Source organism: Erpetoichthys calabaricus, chromosome 10 (genome assembly GCF_900747795.2).
Source record: "Erpetoichthys calabaricus chromosome 10, fErpCal1.3, whole genome shotgun sequence".
In the NCBI taxonomy this organism is placed as follows: Eukaryota; Metazoa; Chordata; class Cladistia; order Polypteriformes; family Polypteridae; genus Erpetoichthys; species Erpetoichthys calabaricus.
This window is the reverse complement of record NC_041403.2, coordinates 84,354,914-84,381,561: the sequence shown is the minus strand read 5'-3', so window position 1 is coordinate 84,381,561 and position 26,648 is coordinate 84,354,914. Positions and strand designations below refer to the sequence as shown.

The following is a 26,648-nucleotide window of genomic DNA, read 5'->3' as shown; positions in this document are numbered from 1 at the left end:
ATTTCTGCTCCAGCTCAATGAATTATTGTATAATTATCAAAAACTACAGGATATTCAAGCATATGGTCTACATACTTTACATATCTGTGGTTCAAACATTGGTTTAAATTGTTTGGCCTTTGATTTATGGTACAGTAATAGTGCTACACTGACAATTTATTATTTTTTCTACATTATTTTTCTGTAAAATAAGTAAAAAGCATTAAATTATTTTTACCCGCCAGTTTCCAATTAATAGGCAGGTTTTATTACAAATTCCAACTTGCATACACACACAAAAAAAATCAGGTTATGAATATCTGCAGGAATTTGTAACCTGAGACGCCCTGTATTACCCAAGTTGCATCAATCAAACTATGCAATAAATTTTAAAACAAATTCAATATTTGAAAACAGGGAAGTACTAGTTTTGGGGAAAACATATTTACTGAGTAATAACATCACCAAAATAAATTTTCCTGCAATTGCTAAATGCTGTACAGTATACAAAACCTTTTAAGCCGATAACACTGCATGTGGTTTCAATAGCCTATAATTCCAGGAAATTAAAAATAATAATTGCACATAGTAACATGATTTCATAAATGATACAGTGAGGGAAAAACACATTTATCTAATAACACTGGTCATATCATAAAGCCGATTAACTATAGTGTTTAAAAACACAGAACAGTAACAGTTAATTACAGTTGTTACTCCAATTTTCTAAACACTTATAGTAACATTAAAAAAATATAGTTAAAACTGGCAGATGAAAAGAATTATATTCAAATTACTCAAGTATATGCTTTAAAACACATTAACAGTTTTGAATGTTTACAAATTAATATTTAATTAAGATATTGGGGGGTTAAATGTGAGGAAATGGATATCTTAAAAAGAAAGAAATGACTAATAACTATGATAAATTGACCCAAAAATAAACACATTGACACTGAAGTTCATTTGACTGCAGTAAAAATGTACCCTTTTTATTAAATGGAAGTGTAAAAACCGTCTTAAAATAGCTTTAAAGAAACATTTTTTCTTTTTAACAATCGTCATCTCGAAGTTCTCCTTCTTCCAGTTCCTCTTCTTTAAAATGGACTGCAGTTTGAGATGTCTCACAGCATTCTGTGATCTCTGTTAAGAGAAAGATGAATTGGCATGCTATTTATAAAGCAAAACTTGATTTCTTCAAGATCACAGTTTATATGCACATGCCTTACGCCAACCATTAAGAAAAATATTTTATAGATGTTTGTTGTATAGAATTTACACACCTTGATTTTAAAGTGACATAAAACATGTCAAAACTAGAGGCCATGTTGTACAGTATGTTATTTCAAATGGGAATAAAGTGCCGTGCTGCCAAAAATACACATAGTAATTACATTTAGAAGGTATTTATCCAACCTGAAAAATGAAACACTAACACTAAATTGTCCTATATAAGTTGGTATGGTGGTATGCATTTGAGTGTGTTTTGCAATGGAAAATGAAGGAATGTTTTGTTTAATTATTTGTCCACTTAATACAATAGCTTCAGCTGATAACTCGAGTCTTGAACATTCATGGCTATGACCATATTTACCTTGCATATTCTCTTCAAATGACCTTTTTGGGCTGAAGCCACCTGAGAGTCTCTGTGCATTAAAATGTTATGCTTTTACCCAGCTGGAATGTGAACTTTTGCTCAAGTCTTTTTAAAAGTAAAGCAAGATGTTTTTAAGGGATTGGCACTATCCTGTACCTTCACAAATTTGTCAGTGTATGCTACTGAAATTAAACCTGCCATTACAATGCTTCAGATTAGGGTGTTGAGTATGGTGTTACACAAGGGTTGGGTCTTCTGCTAAATGGTCTGCTATGGCCCTTGGTAATAAATCATCTCACCTTTAGTGTGAAGCAACTCTGGCATTCCATTTTCTAAAGAATGCAACAATAGCTGGATGAAATTCTCTGAACTGGTTTCTTTAACTTATAGCAATGGGGCCAGTGATACTGGTCAGTAATTTCACAAGGAAAAGGTGAAGGATGTGGATGTTATGGTACTTATTTTATTTCATAATAATTTACACAACCACTCCCAGGAGATTTTTCAACACTGTTATAACTCTCCTCACGTTATATGGTGAGCACTCTGTTCTGCATAATAAATGAATGTCAAGCTGTCGGGAACCTTGTACAGACAAGTACTTTTCTTCTCAAATCACATCCGTAAACTAAACTAACCACATGTGGACTAAATTTTTTGAAGTGACCTCTCAAAAAAACAGGATGCACCTGAGCTTAATTTGGACTGATGTAACAAAATAAATAAATAAATAAATACTTTTTTAAAGAAAAAAGGCATTTCATTTTTTCTTTACAAGAGACCCCTATGAGCAATGTAAACAGGCAAATAAGAAAGCCACATGACAATCAGACTAAACTGGTGAAAATGTAAAAACAATATGATATTGGTGAAAAGGTCAGTGTACCAGAAGAACAAACACATTTTACAGATTTTTTCTGTTAACTGGGACTGAAGAAGCTTGTTCTGTAAACAAAACCGAGTTATTCTAACAAAAAACCTTCCAAAGAGAACTCTGCAATAAAATGTACAGCATAACCATTAATTGCTTTACTGTATTTTCTATAAGATTAGGCAAACTAATATATAAATGATACACTCCATAAATTTAAATCTGGATTTTTTTCTCAGTTTTATAAACGTATATGGTTAAATATTGTTATCTTAATGTAAGACAGTAAATGACACTCAGCTAATAACATGTATTACAATTATTTGACTGTGTAATAATGTAGCAAATAAAAAAATCACAGCTTGAACAGTGACACAAAACTGTATTTCATTTTTTTTTTTTTACGTTTTTATATATTAGAAACACTGCGACAACAACTTTGTTAATCTTACCACATACAGTATTAAGGCCAAATTATACAGCAAACTACCATCTGCTTTTATTTTACATTGCAGAAAGAGAGACCCAATGTACCTTGGCCAAGAATTAAATATCTTGAAGCCTGATCTTTCAGCACAATGTGAAGTGTAGGGTATTCAATTATTGTCTTGTTCTTCAGGTTTTCAATTAGGCTTTTTGTAGGATCCAACTTGTAATACCTTTAAAAGAGGCAGAAAAAAAAATTCAGTACAACATATGTAGGAGAAATAAATACTACATTCAAATTTGCAGCTTATATAAAAAATACAAAAAGGCACATCAGAAAATAGTAAGAAGGTAATATAGGCACAAATTATGTACAAACATGTACAGTAGACCCCCCCAAAGTCATGGTTCAGTTTGCGGGCTCAGTCATTTGCGTATTTTTCCTTAGAACATATCTAATAATTTTTAGCGGAAACTGCAAAAATCCACCGCAATTTTTATGGCTTTTTTCATGAAAATCCTGCACTGTAGAGAGAACAGGAAGCAACTGTAGTGGAGAACGCAGCTTGGGATGGTGAAAGTATCCAACAGAAGTTGAAACTGCAACTCCCAGCAGTCCCTGCACTGGCTCCGATTGGTCTTCTGCTGAGGCTGCTGGGGCTGTTGGGGTCAAAGGATGTCAGCACAGCTTTTAAAAAGGGGGCCGGTGACCAAAAGCAAAAAAAAAAAAGTTTTTGTAATTTGTGTTACAAGTTCCTGTCTGTCTGCCTTCTGTTGGGTTACCTGTACTTATTCGGTTTGTCCTGGATCATTTCATGATTGGCGTCTGAATTGTCTGCCTGTGTACATGAGGACTGTAAGTGGATTCATGGCCATCCTGCAAAGAAAGGAGCTCTCCTGAACCTGTCCACCTGTCTTCACCATTTCAGGAACTAGCAGTAGGACTATCTTTACATTCCCATTGAACGTGCGGATCTCTGGACTATGTATTTTCATCATTTCATTTCATCCGTTGCCGTTTTTCATGATTTACTCTGTATGCTTTATTGTATTTAATGTGTAATCGCTGTAAGGGGAACAGGGGTGGTATCGTTGTTTTCATTTATTTCATTTGTTTTCATTACATTCTTTATTTGCTGTTTGATTACCGGTTTGCTTTGTTTTGTCTCCGAGTGTGTGCGGGTCTGGCCAAGGCTGGGTACGTCCCTGGAATCTCCACCATAAAAATAAATAAATCGCCGTCTTCTCAGCGGTGTGAATCTTAGCGGCACCGGACCGCTATAGCATTATTTATTTCTCCTTGCTGCTGATTGAATGTGATGCATCCCCAGCCGAGTGCTCGTGTTTTCCGTTTTGTTCCTCTTAACCCTTAAAAACGCCACAACCGGCTATAGTCGTTTTCCAGTGCCATTTAGATAGATAGATAGATAGATAGATAGATAGAGAGATACTTTATTAATCCCAAGGGGAAACTCACATACTCCAGCAGCAGCATACCGATACAAACAAAAAAAAAACAATATTAAATTAAAGAGTAATAAAAATGCAGGTAAAAACAGACAACAACTTTGAATAATGTTAACGTTTACCCCCCCCCCCGGGTGGAATTGAAGAGTTGCATAGTTTGGTGGAGGAACGATCTTCTCAGTCTGTCAGTGGAGCAGGACAGTGACAGCAGTCTGTCGCTGAGGCTGCTCCTCTGTCTGGAGATGATATGGTTTAGTGGATGCAGTGGATTCTCCATAATTGATAGGAGCCTGCTGAGTGCCCGTCGCTCTGCCACAGATGTCAAGCTGTCCAGCTCCATGCCGTTATTCTGCAACTTCTGCTCCAGCTTTCTCCTGTACTGCTCCTTCGCTGCCCTGAGCTGGACTCAGAGTTCCTTCTGCACGCGCTTGAGCTCATGCTGATCACTGCCTTTAAAAGCCTTTTCTTCTGGTTCAAAAGGCCCTTGATGTCACTTGTAATCAATGGCTTGTTGTTAGCATAGCAGCGTACTGTTCTTACTGGAACTAGTCAACAACCTCCTCAATGTTCTCACTATGTGATCCCTGCAGGATATCCCAGTCTGTAGTTCCAAAGCAGTCTCTCAGAGCCTTCTCTGCCTCAGGGGACCACTTCCTGAATGAGCGTGTGGTTGTAGGTAGGACCCTCACTCTTGGTTTGTAGTGAGGCTGAAGCAGAACCAGGTTATGATCTGCTTTCCCAAGCGCAGGCAGTGAGGTGGCGCTGTATGCGTCTTTAACGTTTACATACAGTAAGTCAATAGTCTTATTTCCCCAGGTGTTACAGTCCACATACTGGGAGAAGGCAGGCAATGTTTTGTCCAGCGTCACATGGTTAAAATCTCCAGCGATTAGCACAAGTGCCTCAGGGTGCTGCGTTTGTAACTTAGCAACACCAGAATGGATGATGTCACTCGCTGTCTCCATGTCCGCCCGAGAAGCATTTGCGAGCACGCAGGAGCTGGTCAATTCGTGCCGTACATTCGTTGAGCAGCCAGCTCGTGACCACTGCCAGCCCCTTGTGAGCAGGGGGCTGAACACACTCCTAGAAGACATGGACGCTCCTGAAAAAAGTCCTCTTAAAAAACACTGAGATTACTTTCACATTGCTCCCTTACTTGCGGCTGCTCTGTCGCGTGATATGGATTTGGAGTTCAAATACCAATAACATTACACTTTCAAACCTTCTTCTTCTTCTTTTGGCTGCTCCTGTTAGGGGTTGCCACAGCAGATCATCTTTTTCCTTATCTCTCTGTCCTCTTTATTTTGCTCTGTTACACCCATCATCTGCATGTCCTCTCTCACCACATCCATAAACCTTCTCTTAGGCTTTCCTCTTGCCTGTCAGCTCTATCTTTAATATTCTTTTTCCAATATACTCAGCATCTCTCCTCTGTACATGTCCAAACCAATGCAATCTCACCTCTCTGACTTTTGTCTCCCAACTGTCCAACTTGAGCTGACCCTGTAATGTACTCATTTCTAATCCTGTCCATCCTCATCACACCAAATGCAAATCTTAGCATCTTTAACTCTGCCACCTGCTCATCATTCCTCTGACCTCCCTCTCATTCACACACGTATTCTGTCATGTTCCTACTGACACTTTTCCAATTCTGTCTGAACAAAAATTTACAAGGTAAGCAGGTTTACTGATGTCTCCCAGTGTATGTAAGATTTGTACATCAAGATAGTAGTTAGAACATTCTTTAATATACAGCACAAGGTCTATCATAAGATTGAAATTTTATAATGACGGGCTACTACTGCTTCATAGTTACAGGGTAAATAACACTAAGACTTTTATTGTAAAAGGTTCATACTTCAGTTGTTTTGCAAAAACTTTGATTTTCAAATTGTTAACTACAATTCAGAACATCTGGAAATTCAGAAAAAAAAATTGTGACCCCTGTGATGCATATTTTATTTTATTGTTTATTCAATTTGGAGCACTTCTTATAACAAGCAGCATTTTTGGGAGAATAAATAAAAATGCACTTGTCACCTTGCATGTTTTAAAAATCACCATAAGTGGCAGGTGTAAGGGTTATTTATATACACCATGATATTCTAACAGTTAAAAAATTTTATTCAGCAATTGTGATATGCAAGTGCATGGACTATGCTCAGAGATTAAAAAATACAAATGTTGATTTCTGGGGCATGACTTGAAAGTCATATGTTGAAAAATGCTAGCACTGATTAAACTCTTATTTCTCATGAAAGCATGGAGAAGTTGATCATTCTTGTACATGACCATCTACACTTAATACTTTAATGAACAGTTAGGATTTAACCCAAAGCAGTTATGTATGGGGAAACATCTGCTAATTTACATTTATTCAAAAGTCATTAACAATATCTTCAGAGAATATACTCTGAATAATGGGCTAGCTAAATCCTTTGATTTGGGCACCAGAAGGTAGACATAATCATTGAAGCATTAAAAAGCTGTATAATGCTAGTTCACAAACACACAAGTGTTTTATGTCTCCATTTTTCTGTTCAAAAAATATAACTTGTATACAAACCCATACTGGAGCAAAAAAGGCACATGCAGCACAGTGTGAATATTTATTCATTTTTTTTTTTTTTTTTTTTTTTTTTTTTAAGATTAGTGTAAACTGTCATGCATAAACCAACTTATAGGAATTCTGCCGAGTCCACAACACATTTAAAACCAAAACAACAGCAAAGTCCTGGACATGCAGCACATTGCAGACAGTTGTCCTCACAGATTACGTGCATGGTTTTGAACACAGACCAGAGCACAGAACATAATCTAGACAAGGGGCCTAACTCAACCTTGGTTGTTCAAGGGTTATTTTGTTCTCCTGAACTCTGAAAATAAATTATGGCAGCAAACTGTAAGAGGATCTTCTTTTTCCAATTCAGGTCTCTTTCAACAGGCAAACAAAAAAGATGACATACTTGCAAAGAGAAATACAATGCATGTGTTCATTTGCTTATAAAAATTAAAGTCTTTATATAAAAAAACAAGTCTTACAAATCACTTAATATTAGATAATGAAACTGAATGTCTATCGTTAAAGAGGTAGCTTCTGCCCAGTAGACCACAGTAGGGGTAGCAGTAATAAAAGTCAGATGTACTATGAAATTCTTATTTTAATGTTAGTTCAACATGCAGCAAATTGGCACTCTCTAGTGTCCATGTTAAACAAGAATGAAGGTGTGGGCAATGCTGTGTTTGCATGTTGGAGACCATCTGCAATAAGAGTGAATTCCTATAGTTGGGCAATGTTTTAATTAAAATGTAAGGATCTATTGGTTTTAATCATTCTCAAATGGCATGTTACAGCATGTACAAAATCATTTGTATAAAACATTTGGTTTCTTTCTTCTTAAAATGTTTTCTCATGAATACCCACATGGAAAAAAAGAAAATAAAGTATTTGGTATAACCCGTAAGTATGCAAAGTCTAAAGAAACGGATGAATTTAATAAACACTTGCTTGCCACATTCAGTAAACTGAAGGATTTATTCAAACATCAATTATGCCTGTAAAACTTATAAATGGATCATCAAGTAGGCGTTTCACTGTCAACGAGGCAGGGCAGGCACTAAGTGGTTTTCAAAGCACAGTAATTGCAAGGTGGTAAACCAGAGTGCAATGCATTTCAAGATACACTGCACAGAATCAATTTACCTTTCTTTTCAGGTTCAGCAGACATCCTGATGGATGGACTGCTAGGATCTAAAGGAAACTCAGAGTTATTCTTTTAAAAATTAAAGATTTTACAGTTTTTCTTAAGATTGCTGCTGAATAACAGGGCACAACTATTATAACTTGACTTTGGAAACAGCATTTTAATTTTTTTGGGTTGCACAGCAATGCAATGATGAGCATTGAAGATCTCACCATGTCTAGATGGATTTTCCTTCTCCAATCAGGCAGGTCAGATTATATAGTAATTCTAAATTGGCCCCTGTGTGAATGCGAGTGAGTGAGAGTGTGTGTGTGTGTGTGTATGTGGATGCATGTGAGCTGAATATGCAATTTATTAGCACTTGTACCTAATCTTGCAAGGTCAGGTTTTGATCAAGCAGGTCTGTAAATAGTTGTGTAATTTTTTTTTAGCTGAAGAAAAAAAAAAAAATCACAGCAAGAACTGTAAACACTGGGGGAAATATGCAAACAATCATTTTCTATTGAGTAAAGAACTGAAAAAAGGACATGTTTAACATATTATGGTCAATCAAGTGAGGAATGCACTTATGCTGAATACTCAAGCAAACACTGAGAAAGGACAGTTAATGACAAACTGTGAAGCCAGTTCTTTCTTCTTTTGCAGCCTTTGGGTTGGGGAGGGTTAGAGGGGAGAGGAGAGAAAACCCTGCTTTGCATTTCTGTGAAGTTCTAGACATCTGTTATATATATTATGTACTGTTAACTGCAACTGTAACTGATATACTTATGATTGTGGTCATACTTAAATACCAGAAGTTAAGCAGATAAATTGGATTTCTAGTGAATGTATGAAAAATAATGACAAAATAATATCACCTCACATTTTCTGAATCTTTTTTCCATTACTATACCATGGACACCATAGCTAACAACACCGGCTTAGGGTTACACACACTATATTATATATATATATATATATATATATATATATATATATATATATACACACACACATATATACATATACATATACACACTTTGTGTGTGAGAGAGAGAGCATAGAGTTTTTGTTGATATCATACTGTGAACACTATGTACCATGTATAAATGACAAACTTACTTGATTTTAGGTATTGCAAACAACCTAGGAGCTTTAACTACAAGATCAATCTTTGTATTATATACTATACTTCGTCATTGTCTTATATTCACATGAAGAACACATTGACAAAAAGGGAATACTTTCATACTATACTTATAACACATTACACATGCCTTTTACTGATTCATTAAAGTGATGAACAGAATTTGAATAGGCATACATGTGCATTTTAGCAAATTTGTCTGTAATTCAATTGAAATGTGTTCTCTTAAAGGTCAATTTCCTAAATTGAAAAATGACTGAAGCACATCTTATTTTCAATGCGATTTAAGTGATTTCTGCCAATGTAAACCATACAAGCTGTTGAAATGTAAGATTCCAAGTTTATTATCCAGCTTGATATGTCTAAGAATGCTGTCCTTGTTGTTTAAATCAGCCTCAGTAAATAAATACTGTATTATGTAATATAACCATCTGTTGCTTTGATTACATTTAAACCACTGGGTGAGTTATGCAACTCATTTTATGAAATGAGATCACTCTTCCAAGTGTCTACCGCATTTGAATTGCCTTCAGCATAAACTCAGTGGTCACATTATCAAGAACAACTGCTTGTTAATTTAAATAACTTGCTTCTCAAAACAACCAGACGCATGGTTGCTGGTCAAAACACATGGCATACATGGTCAAGAAGTTTAATTGTTGATTTACCAAAAATCTAAGTGGACAAGATGAGTGATCAAAACAACTGTGGCTGTGGTAAGATTGTTGGTGCCAGATGCAGTGGTTCCAACATCTCAGAAATAACTACACTCCTGGGATTATAAAACAGTACAATCTATAGAATTTACACAGAATGATGAAAAAAATAATTCTGTGAGAGAAAACACCTTCTTAATAAGAAAGGTCATAAGAGGAAAAAAAAAGACATGTTCAATGTAATGGAAAAGCAAAAAATACTTATTTTGATGTGTAGAAGGAGATATCTATCATACAAAAAATCTGACTTTGAAGTTCATAGACTACAGCAGTTAAAGAACCACCAGATTCCATTTTCATCATCAATGAATAGAAAAATGCTAAAGATTATTTAAGATTAAAATTTTGCCTAAGCTTGCAAACTTTAATTCCCATAAAACATTTTTTCCTAAGGACACTTTGGTGATTGGAGACAGAGGGTGTTGGAGATGGGCTGACATCATCCTTGCAAGCTGAAATGGAAGAAAAAAAATGAAGTGTTGTGTTACTACTCTGTGAGAGTTAACTACAATACAAAAAAGCTCCTAAAAACTTTGCTTTTTTACTTGCACAGGAGCAAAAGTAGCTGAGTGTTTTGGGAAGCATTTGGAATGTTACTTGTTAACTGCATTTGTTTTTGTTACTTGTGTTCAAAACAAGCGCTGCAGAGGCCAGGCAAGGCAGGGCAGAAAGCGGTAGCTGAAATTGTCAAGTCTCTGGATGGGTGGGTGGGGGTTGGGGGTGAGGTGTAGCACTGTTGAATAGTTAAAAGTAACAGTGATTCCACAGAGGGATGAAGCCAAGAATAATTGGATAAAGAATTATTAAGCACTCAAAAAGTAACATGTTAGCACTACCAGACATGCGCTCAAAGCTCATGCTTCAACCCTTGCTGATGTTCTGAATGACATATTTAACCTTTCCCTCATAGAAACCACAATCCCCATCTGCTACAAAACTACCACCACTATTCCACTGCCAAAAAAAGGGCAGAACTAACCGTCTGAATGACAACTGGTCCATTGCATCGACTCCTACAGTGATGAAATGCTTTGAGAGAATCATTATGAACCACATTCAGACATTCATACCCAATACAATGGACCCCCCTACAGTTTGCATATAGACCAAACAGGTTGACAGAGGACAACACAACACTGCAAACAGTTCTTACACACCTGGGGAACAAGGACTGCTATGCCCGATTCATGTTTAAAAAGATAATAGCTCAGCTCTTAATACTGTGATATCAGCTAAGCTCACCAACAAACTCAACACTCTGGATGTGCCACCTACTCTCTGCAACTGGGTCTTGGACTTTTTAACAGGCAGACCCCAGTCAGTCAGGCTGGGGAATAACATTTGCAAAACAATAACTATAAATACAGGAACCCCACAAAGATGTGTTTAAGTCCCATGCTATACATGTTCTCCACTCATGACTGTGTCACTTCCCAGCATAACACAATTAAATTTGTGGATGATACCACGGTCATTGGGGGTGACAAATCAACGTACAGGTGGGACGTGGCGGGACCTTTGAAGTTTTGTCAGGACAGTAATCTCTCTCTCAACATCTGCAAAATGAAGATGAGGATTATTGGCAGACGGAGGAAGAGTGGACAGCAGCATCACTGCACATTGGAGAGACTGAGTTGAAGAGAGTGGACACATTTAAATTTAGTATTAACATCTCTGAGGATCTCACTTGCACCTACAACATCACAGACCTAACTGAAGAATTTTAACATGCAGAGCACTATCCTCAGCAACTTCTACAGATGCACAAGTAAGAGTGCCCTCACAGTCTGGTTTGGAAACGGTACAGCACGGGACCGCAAGGTTCTACAGCAGGTGGGTGCAAAATATCATTGGAACAGCACTCCTTGCATTAGAGGACATCTATAACACCAGAGTACTCAGGAGCCATAACATTACAGACACAACCCACCCACAACATGAACTGTTTATAATGTTACCATCAGTGAGATGCTGCAAGAGCACAGCAGCTAGAACATCAAGGCTAAAAGACAGTTTTCTCCCTTATGCCATCAAGCCTGTAAATAAAACCCTCCCCTCCCTTCAGCACTGCAGGTTAGTTTGTGTCTGGAGGATGGAAGGCCTTCTCAAGACCACATTCCTGCAGAGCTTACACTGAATCATTTATTTATTTGCATGTGCACTTTTGCTTCTGTTTGTTTATTGCATTTTTTGCACCTGAGGTGTTTTTGTTTATTGCCGTGTATTCCTGTTTATTGCTGGAGGACTCACAGAATAAGATTTTCATTGTACATATGACAATAAAGTTGAAGAAGAAAGTGAGAACACATGTGTTCATTGCTTAGTAAAAAAGCATTTGTTTTAAGTACAGGTAGGTGGCTAACTTCAAAGTGGCTAAGAAAGAGGCACTGTGGTATATAAACAGGCACCTAGTGGGCGAGCACTAATCAGGCACAAGCTTCAGTAGAAATAACTAGCAACTGATATCAGTAAGTGAGTCAGAAAGAAGTAGGGTGTAAAACAATATTATTTAACAGAACAGTTCTTGGCAGTCAGAAAAGCTGGCACGATTAAGAGGGCAGCAGCCTAAAGGTTTATTAATAGGAAGGAATACAAATGGTGCAAATGGAGTGCTTCAAAGTAAGGAAATAAAACGTGGGGCTCAAAGTTAAGAAAACAGACAGGGAAAAAAATAAAGTTTAATAACTTCCAAGAAAGACGTACAGCAGGCAGTCAAGGGGAGAGTGTTATAGGAGCTTAAGGGGCCAGAAGGTGTAATATAATTCCAATTTTTTTTTATTCTCTTAACTTTAATAATGTAATCATTGAAATTTAATAAAAAGTTAAGCAATTTAGTTATCCAAAGGCAAATTTTTAAAATTGAGGCTAGTACAATGCAAGTCCTGTCTGATGTTGGAAGTTTTTTGGAGAATGGCATGGGGGAGTCAGTCCTCCTTGAAGGCTATGTCTGCAGAAAATGCCAGGTGATCTGGCACCTCAAACTCAGGATCACAGAACTAGAGGAAGAGTTGGCTGGCCTGTGTTGTAGTACAGAACTAGTAGACATGGCCAAAGGTGTCTCTTTAGAGAAATAATGTGCGCCTCTATGGTGGTGTGGGAGGAGACTCTAGACCAGACAGGTAGAGGGTGGGTCACAGTAGCAAGGCAAAGAGTGCACAATGTCATGGGGCATCACCCCCAGAATAGGAAGTGCCAAACCATTTTCTGCTGTATATAGCTGGGCATAATTATTATATTACAGCAATAAGAGAAATCTGGATAACTAACAAAAATGATTAATTAGTATAAAATACATGGGTACACATTTCTAGGAAGGACAGACTGAACAGAAAAGGAGTGGGGTTGCCATTTATGTAAAGAAGAGTTTAAATGCAAGTCTTTCTCACTAAGATGTGGCTGATCATCCAACTGAAGAAGTCTGGATTGGACTGGAAAGCATTAAGGACAGATGCCATATTTTATTTTACTAGTGTGCTACAGACTATTTATGGAAAAGTAGCCCCTCACATTTCACCCCCAATAATTTGCCTCCCACTATTAGTCCCTCACATTTCGCCTTCCACAATTTGCCCCATGTAGATAATAAGTTACAGAAAAGTAAATAATGCACCTCATTTTTTTTATATCTTATAATTTATTTTGGTTTAATAAATGCACATGTTAAAACCGCCAAAAAATTAAACATGCCCATTTCAGGAGGAACGTTTTTCCACAAACCCAGATTCCATGTTGTTCATCTATTGTTCTCTTTGAAAACAAGTCAATATGGTTGTCATCTATCAATTTTCTTTTGCCTCTTGTGGAGACTGGCTCGGACACAGACAGGCAGACACGCTCATGTCACCCAACACACGTTTATCTATAATATTCACAAAGTTCTTGTGCTCACAGACCCCAAAGTCCTGGCCACACACCAATGCCTTCTTCAGGCCGCCTCCTTGCCTTCCGCCCGACATCATCTCACATCCTCCCGACTCTTGTCTCTGTCTGAAGGGAGGCAGCCCCTTTTATACACACCCGGATGTGCTCCAGGTGCTCCCCGGCAATCTTCCACCGGCACTCCCCAGTGTGGCGGAAGTGTCGGCTGCGTACCCAGAAGCACTCCGGGTGTCCCCTCTTCTCTTCCCCCCAGCACTTCCAGGTGTGGCGGAAGCGCTGGGGTCCAGGGTCCCCAAGGCATCGGGGCACCACCTGGTGGTGGCCACGGGCCCCTACAGGGTAGAACTTCCAAGCCCTGTACCCGTGGGCCCCCAATACAACCAGGGCGTACGCCCCCTCGGGGTCTGGAGGAGGAATGGTCCCTTCTCCTGTCTTCCTGGGCATCCCAGCCGGGCGTGAGCCCCGTCCGGGTGCCACACTCTTATTGACAGAACTCTTTGCCATTGCCATTGTAAATTTTTATAATATTATACAGTGCAGATCATAGCGTGGCAGCGTATATATTGATATTGCACTATTTGCAACATGCTGCTTGTTCTTCAGCACCTCAATAGTCAGGCATCAAAAACAGCAAACACCGTAACAGCCGTAGTGTGTTCGGACACATTAAATTGAGTAACAATGTTGACAAAAAAAAAAAAAAAAACCTCTGCGAAATCCAGTAATTCTAGTTCTATGGAACGCTATTTCGATATTTAAAATGAAATCAAAATTAAAAAAACAAAATACAGGTAATAAGAATTTAAAAAAAAAAAGATTAAATGATCCAGGTAGGTGATGAGAAAAATATCTAGGGTGAAGTTCTGAGGAGCAAAATGGTGGGATTGAAATTGTATGAGGGGTGAAATTGGGTTGGGTGGGCAACTTTTCCGGATCCCGCTACAGACACCCCCAGTGCAGACAGCAATTTCAATACGCATCTTTTTAGTAATATTAAAATGGGAAGTTTTACAGGAACATAGTCATGGGGATTTTAACTACCTGAATCTAAAATAGGCTAACCTTGCAAACAGAGCAGGAGTTTTTAAATATAATCAATGTTAACTACATAGTATGTTAAAGCACCAATGTGGTGGTGTTGGGGGATATCTATATTTACTATTTTGTAATAACCAAACTAGTATTGAGGTAAATGAACCACTAGGACCATGTGACCATAATATAATACAACTGTCGGTGTTCTGGAAAAAATTAAAAGACTAGGGCAAATTTAGAACAGATGTGGCAAAGTCTAAGGAGAATGGACTGGGAAAAGCTTTTAAGTGGAGACAGTCAAGGAGCAGTGGAAATGTTTAAAAACATTTTACACATAATGCTGGACAGATACATCCCAAAAAATCCTCTACAGTGGGTTAGTAAGGAGAAAATAAAAAAATAAAAGCTGTATAAGGTGCAAAAGAAAAGGGTGTATGAGAGCATGAAGGCAACCATTAAGAAGGATATTTAGAAAAGTTAAAAGGCAGTTAAAGAAGAATACTACAGATAGAGCGAAAAACGACCCAGAGAGATTCTTTCAGTATTTTATTACAAAAAGAACAGTCAACGAGGAGATGAAGTGCATCAGAAATAATAAAGGGGAACTCAAATATACAGTGAAATAGCTGATATTCTAAACTTACATTTTCTGAGGTCCTTACATGAGAGGAAGTGGATCACCTCCCAGCTGTAACAGTGACTACAAATGGTGGTACTGAGTGATTTGGAAATTGTAGAGGGAGAAGTACTACTCAGATTAAATAGGCTCAAACAAAATCAAGCAAATCACAAGGACCAGATAATATTTACCCTCGACTGCTTAAGGGAGTTACATATAGAAACCCATGACACACATTTTTAGGAAGTTACTGTGCACTAGGGAAATTTTGAAGGACTGAAAAATGGCAAAATATCAATAAGTCGGGGCTTGATTTTACCGTATAATTTCTAGTATTTTATAATGTCTGTCGTATAAGTTGAATGTGGGAAAACTCACGCTATTGGTCCAAGAGATTATGATATGCTAACGCCCACCTGAGAGAGTAACCACTGAGTAGCTGCATTCCAACCCCACCCCCCCCCCATGTATTGTGCCTACGTGACCACACGGTAATACCCAAACTATTCCAAAGTGACATTTGCACTATTCTGTGTATCTCACACCCTCATACACCTTTATCATAACAGCATCCCTTATCTACGATGGAGCGTTCGATCAGAAGAACATATGAAACTGGTTTTAAATTAAAAGCCGTTTAAGTGGTGAAAGAAATTGGTAACTGTGCTGCTGGATCAAAATTGGATTTATCTGAGAAACTGGTGCAAGATTGGAGGAAGCAAGAAGAAGAAAAAAAAAAAATTAAAGTGTCGCATTTTTGAACGGGCATATAAGTTGGGGTCTGACTTTATGATCGATTTTTCGGATTTCAAGACCTGACTTATACGTGAGTATATACGGTATATAAAAAGGGCGATCAAAAGGATACAAGTAACTATAGGCCGGTAAGCTTAATATGCATCACATGCAAATCACAGAAAGAATTATTAAGAAAAAGATTCACTATCGCATGGCAAAATAGGAGTTTTACTCAACAGTCAACATAAGTTCAGACAAGGGGGGTTGTGCTTTACTAACATGCTGGAATTCTATGAGGAATCAACAAAAGGTTATGATCAAAGAGCTGCATAGAATATTGTTTATCTAGACTTTCAGAAAATATTTCTATAGTTGGAAACTTGTTAAGGGTAAATATCACACAAACATTAGGAAGTTTCTCCTCACACAGTGAACCCACAGACGATAACCCACTTCTGTAATAAATACAGAAGTAGACATGAGAATTTTAGAGACTTTAAAACTAGACTTGACATTGTTTTGGAGCGATTAAGTAACCAGGACTGGTGAGCATGGTTGGGCTTAATGGCCTGTTCTCATCTAAATCTTTCTAATGTTCTATTAAATTCTCATTCTTACCTGACAGCATCAGAGCGTCTGTTTTCAGCTTTCATGAAAACCTCCACTTCATTGCATGGTGATAATGCATATATCTTTAATCTGAAGTAGGAAATGCATAAAGGAATCAAGAAAGAGACATTATAGTCAATTTTTAAATCTAAATATTTTTTAACAAAGGAATTCTACAAAATTGAAGCATATACATAAAATCAACACATATCTGATTAGACCTTGAATAACAGATCAAATACAATCTAAGAAATATAATCATATTTTAAGTAAGTTCAAGCATATCAAAAAGTTGCACCTACTGAGCAACTGTGTCCTGCTATGCAAGGATCATCATTTCTCAGAAACAAGGTGTAGCCATGTTAAGAATCATACAGGAGAGAATCATATCAAATTCTGAATTTGTACCATTACAATTTGCTGGGAAAGTCAGTCTTTACTGTTAAGTGTTAACACCACAACAATGAACTTATTTTTTTTAAAGACATATAAATTTAATACACCGATATTTAAATTTCCATATGGGTATTTAATACATGACAATTATAGCTGGCCATTACACCAGCATCATATCAGTTTAAGGGTTCTTGGAATATCTCCGGAATTTTTTTTAATTGAATAAAGTGCACACAAATATTTAAATTTTTTAAACAAAATATACTGCACTTATTTTCAAGAAATTTAGGCATGTAGTGTAGTACTGACATCATTTTCCCTTTCATGCTTCAATTCTGGTATGGTAGGACTATCAGATTTAGCAAGTCCCACGTTTATAGGTTAAGTTGAAAATATGGGGGGGGTAGTTGGTCTTTGCTGCACAGGAAGGTAGGATGGTGAATGCCTTGCTCTAAAACAACAAAAGAATTTAATTGGTCTCTGCACAGTGTGCAGGTGATGGCAGTGAATGATTCCACTTGACAGCTAAAAGGGTAGCTTGGAATGTTTCAGCCTAGCTCTGGTGCTTTTTCAATGTCTTCGATGTGTTTTTCAATGCAACTTTTAGTTTGTATATCTTCTGTTCAATCTCCCTGTACATCTCTACTGAAAACAGTATGTGAAAGATGCTTTTATTTGTATGTGAGGCCAAAAACATAAGAACCATAATATTACAGCTTTTATACCTTATGTTCCAAAATGTAAGAATTTTTTTTTTTTTTTTTTACCTCTGACGAAATACAGGATCAGATTCTGTTGGATGTATGTATTGGCCAAGAATGTCGCTGAGTGTTCGGCTACTTGAAACCCTATGAACACAAATTGGCATTGAAATTAATCGAAAAATGAAAACTGTAAGAAATTAAACATAAAAAGTAATATTATTAAATATAAAATGAGAATAAAAAAAATCTCACAGTGCAGAGTTGCGTATTAATTTTTTTTAAAGGTTGTTCTTTACCTTTTCTCAACAAATTCACATTGGCTTTGTACAAAAATAAGTTTCAGATGCCAAAAGATCACTTGGGCCCTAGAGGGGAAGAAAACATTAAAAAAAAATTATCATTGAAAATGACAACTCTAACCTCAATAAAATCAATAACATTTTTTATTTGTGGAAAACGATTCTTAGTCTGTGCAGAATTTAGATAGAATTGCTAAATATCTATCTATGACCCTGACTTACACAGAATTAAGTAGTTTTGAAAACGGTATGTAATGTGTAATAAGTACCTAGATTTGGCAAAAAATAAATAACTGTTTACACCAGAGGAAAGCCTCAACACAGGTTGCACAAGCAGGCATCAAAAATACCTAATTTCATACAAAAAATATAAAAATATATATATATATATATATATATAAATTATAAAGCACTACGGTTGCCATCAAAATTTAGAATATGATATGTATATCCTGCAATTACAGTATGTAATTGAAACACAACAATAATAAAAGATGACAGTCTAATCAAAGAAGTAAACAACTGTTAACTTGGCTGTGCAGTGAGATACTTACCCTTGGAGATACCATGGGTAATTTACAGAGATGTAGTCTCCATTTTGAATTGTGTGCTGTAAAGTTAAATAACTTTACACAAATGTGTATCTGTCAAACTGAGAAGATCGACAGCAAAGACATGTATAAGGAAGGGGGACAGTGGAGTAACTGACACAGATGAACTTGTGAGGGGAAGGAACTGAGACACGAGATTCAAACACTGAAATGATAATAGGTGCTGGCCAAGAACGTAATGAATTTTAGGATGATATAAAGGTTGAGAAAATTGGATGGAGTACAAATATACTGTCATGATTATACTGTACTGTACTTGGAATGAAGTTTCAGTGGTTATGAACAACTGCTCAGTGCCTCATCATTTTATGGTATACTTTGAATCTAAATCTGTGACAAGTGCAAAGAAGATTTTGCAAGTTGAATGGGTCTACTAACTAAACTAATGGTATTTGATAAATCCACCTTAATAAAAGGCTGTGTTTGTGTAACTATTCAGTTGCTAATGTCTCCAACATTTTAACAGATTGTGATAAGTGCTCTGTGGCGTTAGGCAGTTTTTAAAAAATAATTGTGCCCGAGATCATGTAGGCTTGGAATGAGCAAAGGTGTGAGCATGAAGGAACCACTCCAGGGTTTACTGTGGTGCCTGGCTGATCGTGCACTCACGTGCAAATGCAAACTTATCAGTTGGGTGCCAAGTCATATCAGAGCGGGCGGGGGTTGCACCTGTGTGCAATTACTGTAATATAAGGAGCCTGCATGTCTGATAAGGAAAGAAGAAAAAAAAAAAAAAAAAAAGATATAAGAACTGATGGTGAGAAAAGTGGAAAAAGACAAGAAAGAATGGAGAGTAGGACCTGAAGGAGCATAAGGGAGGCTTGGAACGGTGCCCTGCTGGAGAGCCACGGACAGCAGGGACCCAGAGTGTTAGCGGAGTCTGTTGGCAGGACATCTCCACTGTCTGCAGGGTCCCATGCGGGATAAGCAGAAGAGACTTTGGTTTCAGAAGAATGCACCAAGGCATGTGAGTTTTTGAAGGACTGGGTCTTGATTGAAATTTTAACCACCACATTCAACTTGTTTTTAGAAGATTATTTAATTTATTGAATATTGGAGCACTGCACTTTATTTAGACACGGTTTGATTTGGATGGATTTTTAATAAAAGCACTTATTACTTTTTTTCCTCCACATACCCCTTGCTGCATGTTGTGTGTCCTCATTTGCCAGGCTCATCTTGATTATGACTACCAATGGTTCGGGTTCATGGGGCTCCCAAATGGAATAGAGAGCATGGAGCTGACCCAGACCGTCGCACAGATGGCACATTGTTATATCAGAAATCGCGGTTCACACACAAATAATGCTTAATTACTTTTTTATTAATATCCACACCAACAACAAATACTTCCTTTTTCTCCTACAACTCCCCACATCTGTTTCTGCACAGACAACACACACACACATCACAAAAATTAACACTACTTTTATGAATTCCATACCAAATGGCATATAACAGGGACATATGTATTGCATGGTGAACTGCAAATGTTAACACGGAGGTCTACATTGGTTGTTTAGACTTCAACCAAGCTTAGAAAGGTAGAGCAGCTAGTAGGTTATAAATTCACAAAAGTGTTTTGTCCATGTTTATTTTAAACAAAAATTCACAAAAGCTAATTTGACAAATAGTTTTCTCCAAGTAAAATGTTAATACAAAGCTATAATTATTTGCTAAAAGAAATTCAATGATAAATTAGCTATTTATTACAACCAATTTAAAAATGGTTTTACTTCATTGGAATTCAAAACTTGCTAAAAGTGCTTGAAAAAGAATGTGTCATATAGCTTAACATTTTTATGTTTATCTTTGTTCTGTTGCACCTTAGAATTCCTATTCTTTGAACATTGGATTGTAGCATTAAATAAACTATGAAGAAAATACATGTGCAGCTAAAACACCATAATATGTCATTTTGGTGGTTACCTGTAACGATTTTTCACTTATATTAGGCAATTAGAACTGAGTAATACTTTACGTTTAGTTTTTATGTTCAATTTATTAAATTCCTTGCATATAGAACAGTTTTATAAAGATGTATTTGCATCTTCAGTTTTTAAAGGTGAAATGAGTTCATACAGTTAGGAAAAAAAAAAATCAGCATATATTATTTGTGATATTTAAATTAAAAGTAATACTGTCCTGTAAATCTGACACTGGAATAAATGAACCCAGGATGTTTCAGTAGATGTTGGAAATTACACTGCATGCACATTTACTTCAAGTATAACATATTAATCCAACATGTGCGTTTCCTCGGGAATTACTGTAAACTGGGTTTTTGATACAAGATTTATATGTATATCCATCTGGAAGGAACAATTTTTTTGATTAATAACTCTTTGCTACCTGGTATCAAAACAGTGAAAAACTAACGGGTTGCTAGGTGTTTCCAAATACATTTTACATCCCCTCTGACATCTGAAAACATCGGCATGTGCATCTGTGCATTCATATAAATCAATCCAAAGCCTGACCATCTCAGTAAGCTAATGATTCACTTACCAGAAATGAAAAACACCTTGAAAAGTGTTTTAAATTAAGCTTGTCATGTAGGAAAAGTGTTGTCATTTCCACATGGCGATACCAAAATGTATGCAAATACCCTTAAATGAAAGTCTGCAACGTGCACTTTAAATCACATCTGAATTGTTTGGCTTATAATTTTAAATTGTGGAGCAGAGGGGTAAATCATGGATAAATGCATGTTTGTCCCAAACATTACATATTTTATTATATTTCACTCACACTCACACACATGCACGCACACACACATTTACTGTAACCCAAGTTATTTGAATTCTTTCTGCAGATCTTACTTTGGAACAGAGGCCTTAATTAAAGTAAATATTTTGGGATGTTTCTCTGGTATAATTAGAAATAAAAGTAATGTCTAAAGACTAATATTTTGATGACTTTTCTTTTATTGCAGATACTAGTTCATGTGAAGTTTAAATCTTTACATCTTTCCTAAAAAGGTGCCTTTTTCTAAGAGGGTGCAAATGAACATTTCAATAAACAATATGATCATTGGACCCATAAGAGGTTGCAATTTGTAATTTTACAACAGTAGATTAATGTATGCAAATGTAATGGGACAAGTGAAAATTCCCAGAGACTATGTTTCAGCAATAGCTTTTTGCTTTCAAGTACATTTTTAACCTAGCTGCAACTGCCACAACTTACAGATGGTGCAGATGGGGGTTAAAAACAAAAAAACAAAACAGAGTCCTTATTTATAAAATGACTAGCTGTGTTACCAGGCTTTCCCTGGTAAATATCAGAAAGACAATGGGCCTTAATGGGCTAATATTATTGGAATGCAGTGTAGTGTAATGGTTAAGGCTTTGGACTTCCACCCTGAGGTCGTGGTTCAAATCCCAGTGCTGATACTGTGTGACCATGAAAAGTCACTTCACAAAAATGTCCTTTCATAGCAGATATATACTGCTCTAGATGTATCATACTGCCAAATTGTAACCTTTTAATATATATGTAAGGAGACAGATTGTTCAATAAGATTGAATCTTAAAATCCATGGATTGTAATAATACATTTCTATATATATACATTTCTATATATATACATTTCTATATATATATATACACATATATATATATACACATATATATATATATATATATATATATATATATATATATATATATATATATATATATATATATATATATATATATATATATATATATATATATATATATATATATATAGCACATTATCATAAACTCAAGGTCACTTAAAAAAAAATAATCAAAATAAAATAAACAGAACAATCCAGGAGAAAAAAAATAACTCAAGGAAGTACAATTTAATAAAAAATATAAAAACAAAAATGTGAAAAACAGAATATTGTAAATATAAAAATATGTTGAATAATTCTTGTTACTATAAAAGATTATCTAATGAGTAGGGCCTGTCAGATTTAAATAAAAAAAATGATAATGCTAAACTGAAAGATTTAAATTGAGAATGGACTTAAATAAGGATAAACTTTGTATAGCCACAGAGATGGTACGATAGATTGTTCCAGAACGTGAGCAGTGACACTGAAAGATCTGTGTCCTACAGTAGACCACTGCCTGCGGATCTGAGCAAGCATGCAGGTTTGGAGGGACGGAGGCAGAAATGCATGGCCAATTAGAGCTTTAAACGTAAGGGCAAGTAGTTTTATATTCTACAATCTATAATCTAATAAGAGCTGATATAGGAGCCATGATGTGTGTAGATTTCCTTTCTAAGTGAGTAACCTGGTTGCAGAATTTTGCATATATTGTGGCTTATTAAGAGACTTGGCAGGCAGATCTGAAAACTGTGAATTACAGTAATCTAAACAAAAAGTGACAAAAGCATGAACAAGAGTTTCTGCCTCACAGGTAATCAATTTACCAAGGAGGGAAAGTGAAAGTGTTTGGGATAGGTATTAATGCAGGTTTGTGTGTCATCAGCATAGAAATTAATCATAAAACAGTGACAAATAGTGGAGCCCACGGGTAGAATGTAATGGTAAAAAGGACAGAACCTAAAACAGAGCTTTGTGGGACACCTTGACAAAGTGAAGCTATATGAGACTTATGTTTCCCAATAGAAATAGATTGCTTATTATTAGTAAGATTTTATTTCAACCATGGAAAAGCAATGTCACACACTGCAAGGGGTGATTGGAGACTTGAAAGCAGAATAATATGATTGACTATGTCAAATTCAGTACTAAGATCAGTAAGTGGTAAAATACTGACAAATCCAAAATCAACAAAACAGAGATCATTGACTACACTGAAAAGAGCAGTTTCTGAACTGATGAGAGCAAAATCCTGTTTGGAAAAAGCTCAAAAAATGTTACTGAACAAATCTGCCTGAAACGAAGGGGCAACCACCTCTGACCTTTGACAAAAAATAAGTTGGAAAAATGTCTGCAATTGCTAAGAAATTTAGAAACAAGGGTGTCTTTATATATATATATATTATAAATAAAAATTTATTGTAACGAGTGGCTGGGAACCACGCCCGTCGGTTTGACGGCACAGGAGGGCTACGCTGCAGAGGGGCAGAGATGTCACGAGCCCTCCTCTGAGCAGGCGAAGGGGCAGGGGTTTCCTGCCTGTTTCCGCTCCCACAAGGGTCGAGCTGGAGGGGGTCAGCTGTGCTATAACTGCAGCCACATCTGGAGGTGATGTCCAGAGAGGATGTCTGAGTGGCAGAGATATCGGGGCTGGACCCCCAGACCTGTTACTTATATTTCCACAGGGCAGAGCCATGGATCTAAGGATGCTGACTTCTATCCTGGAGATCACTGGCCCTCGCAGAACGTGCCGATGAGCCTCACGACGCTCATCTGAGAGGGGGGCAGTGTAACGTGCGGCCGGGTCCCATGCCCAACCGGGACATCCCTGCTGCATATGTTCCAGGGGAGTAATCATGGGCTCCTCAGTACCTCCCCCGGGATGCTTGGTAGCAGCCTCCCTGGGTGATGTTAGTGCCTCAGTTTCCCGCAGGGCTTCATGGGAGATGGAGTTCTCCACAACCCTGTGGGGATCTGGGGTGGCCGCCAGGGGGTGCTGCATGGATCCCGGAGCCTCTGTGGACACCTCTACAGCTCCGCCCAGAAGTGCAATTAGCAACAGGTGATCAAGAACCTGGAGCACTTCCGGGTGGGCTATAAAAAGGGCCAGCATCCATCACTCAGGAGCCAGAATCGGGAGGAAGAGGACAAGGTTGCCTGGGAGGAGTGATGGTGCCAGAGGAAGGATTGGTTTGGTTGTCTGTAGTAACTGAAGTGCTTTGGGATTGTGTTGGGCCTGTGGGACACGGGGAAGACGTGCCCCATGGCTGAAGAGAAAAAAAAAAAACTGATTTTACACGTGCCTCTGCGTCAGTCTGTGCCAGGTCGGGGGCTATATAGCGCCTTATTACACTGACGTAGTCGGCAGGATCCTGGTCCGTCCATTTGGGCCGGAAACTGCATCAAAATTCGTATGAAGGCCCAGCACAGCACAGCGAGGCATGTGCTTGACGCAGCTGCACGGAGAGCGCGCTTCCGACGCAGCCACAGGCAAGCACGCACAGCACAGCGCGGGGAGAGTGCACTCAAGGCCGCATATAAAGAATTAGAGTGACAGCTGATTTTCTAAACAGATATTAACTAAACCAGAAGAAAGAACTGTCAAAAATCTGAGAAGTAGGTTCTGAAAGAAGTGAAAAAGGTTTTAAGAAGTACTGTTGGTGCTGGAACAAGTGCTAGGTTTATTTCTGTCATCAGTGACGATATTACAAACATAACCTGATCTAGTAGCATTAAGGGGATTTTGATATTTTTAATATGATCAGTGTAAGCAAGACAGTGCACTGTAAGCCCAGATTTCTTAGAAACACGCTCAAGATGACATCCAGCAACTGAAACTTGGAGAGCTGTGGGTGGAAAAAATAGTTCTGGTTTTCAGTGAGGCCAGGTGAGCAAAGATTGATTTAATTGTATGTGTAAAAATTTTAATGGAAATTGCAATTGAAAGGGTGAGTGCAAACCTCTATTATTATTATTTTTTTTTTAATTTGTTAGACTTGCTTGTGGCAGTACAAGAATTAGATTGTGGCAACTTATTCGTGCATTATGTTTTGGCCTTTCACTCCAGCTGCCAGAAAACAAGGCTGCAGATCATTGCCAAGAAAACACCATGCTGGCAGTTGCAAGAAAAGGAATGTTTGGTACAGACAGTGCAAACTAGCACCATTCTAGGAGCAACCATAAACTTGGGTATTTTAAAAGGCATTACGCTAGTGTGAATTACTAATGTTGTATTTCAAATCTAAAGTAATCACAAAAATATCATTTTACTCAAGCCCATCTCTACTGTATGCATTGAAAGAACCAAAGAGGCCACCACCATCATTAATGAACATGGTTAACAAGACTTTCCTCAAGAAAAATGACGACAACACCCATCTAAAAAGTAAAATAAAAAATAATATGGTTGGGTTATTAAGCTACAGACTTATCAAAAACAACACATTAAATTTAGAGAAAAAAAAGTATGTATTAGGTCTAGTTAAAAAAAAAAAAAAAAAAAAAATCAGACAAGTCTGGTGAAGATGTAGTAAGATAGAAGTTGAGAAAGAAAATATTTCCAATAAAAAAACAAATTAACTGAACAGGTAATACTCAACACTGAACCATGTTTAAAAATTCATATGGGTTCTCACTGGATTCCTGAAACTCTCCAGCCCGTCATTCACAAAGATGTGAAACAAATGCTAGGAACACAGTGGTGTAGCTGGATTTTTGCAATTCCAAATTCAAATGTTGACATACATTTCTGTATTATTTTTTTATGTAAAAAGTTACCAAATTTGATGTACCTTATTTCACTAGATGATGAGCCTCCATAGAAACTTAGACAAGCATTACATACAGTATAGCAACGTACTTGTTTTTCCAAAGATGAAAGAAAATGGCTTTCAACATCTTATGGATTTTACAAGTTCATAAGACTCTTAATTTTATTTAACTGGTATCATTTCACCCCTAGGCAACATTCTCATTTCATCATGTGCAAGAACTTCATTATATGAAAATTCTTAAAAACAAAAAACAACCCTAACCAAGTATCTCAAAAATATCAAGTGGAAATATCGGAAACCCATCATCTTAGGTTTCTCAACTGGGGAGGGTCAATGTTTCTCTGTCCCAAAATGCTAAAACAAGTGTTTGCCATTTTTCTGTGATTCATCAAAAATGTGCAGAGATTGGTGAACTACCTAGATTAAATATGGTAAGTTGGCATTATTGTATCTAAAATGACAAAGTCTCTTTTCATATCCTGTTCTAAGGAATACAGACTTTACAAAAAATAT

General features: G+C 37.1%; 1 protein-coding gene across 1 annotated transcript in view; it reads right to left on the bottom strand.

The window, feature by feature from the left end:
* Nucleotides 1–843: 843 nt before the first annotated feature.
* Nucleotides 844–26,648, bottom strand: part of znhit6 (zinc finger HIT-type containing 6) — a 58,753-nt gene continuing 32,948 nt past the window's right edge. Inside the window, exons 6-10 of the mRNA XM_028811520.2 lie at nucleotides 18,166–18,234; nucleotides 17,933–18,013; nucleotides 16,779–16,859; nucleotides 2,982–3,106; nucleotides 844–1,122 (exon numbers count right to left, since the gene is read on the bottom strand). Of these exons, the coding sequence (XP_028667353.1) occupies nucleotides 1,031–1,122; nucleotides 2,982–3,106; nucleotides 16,779–16,859; nucleotides 17,933–18,013; nucleotides 18,166–18,234 (448 nt within the window). The 3' untranslated portion in view covers nucleotides 844–1,030. The remainder of the gene's footprint in view (nucleotides 1,123–2,981; nucleotides 3,107–16,778; nucleotides 16,860–17,932; nucleotides 18,014–18,165; nucleotides 18,235–26,648) is intronic.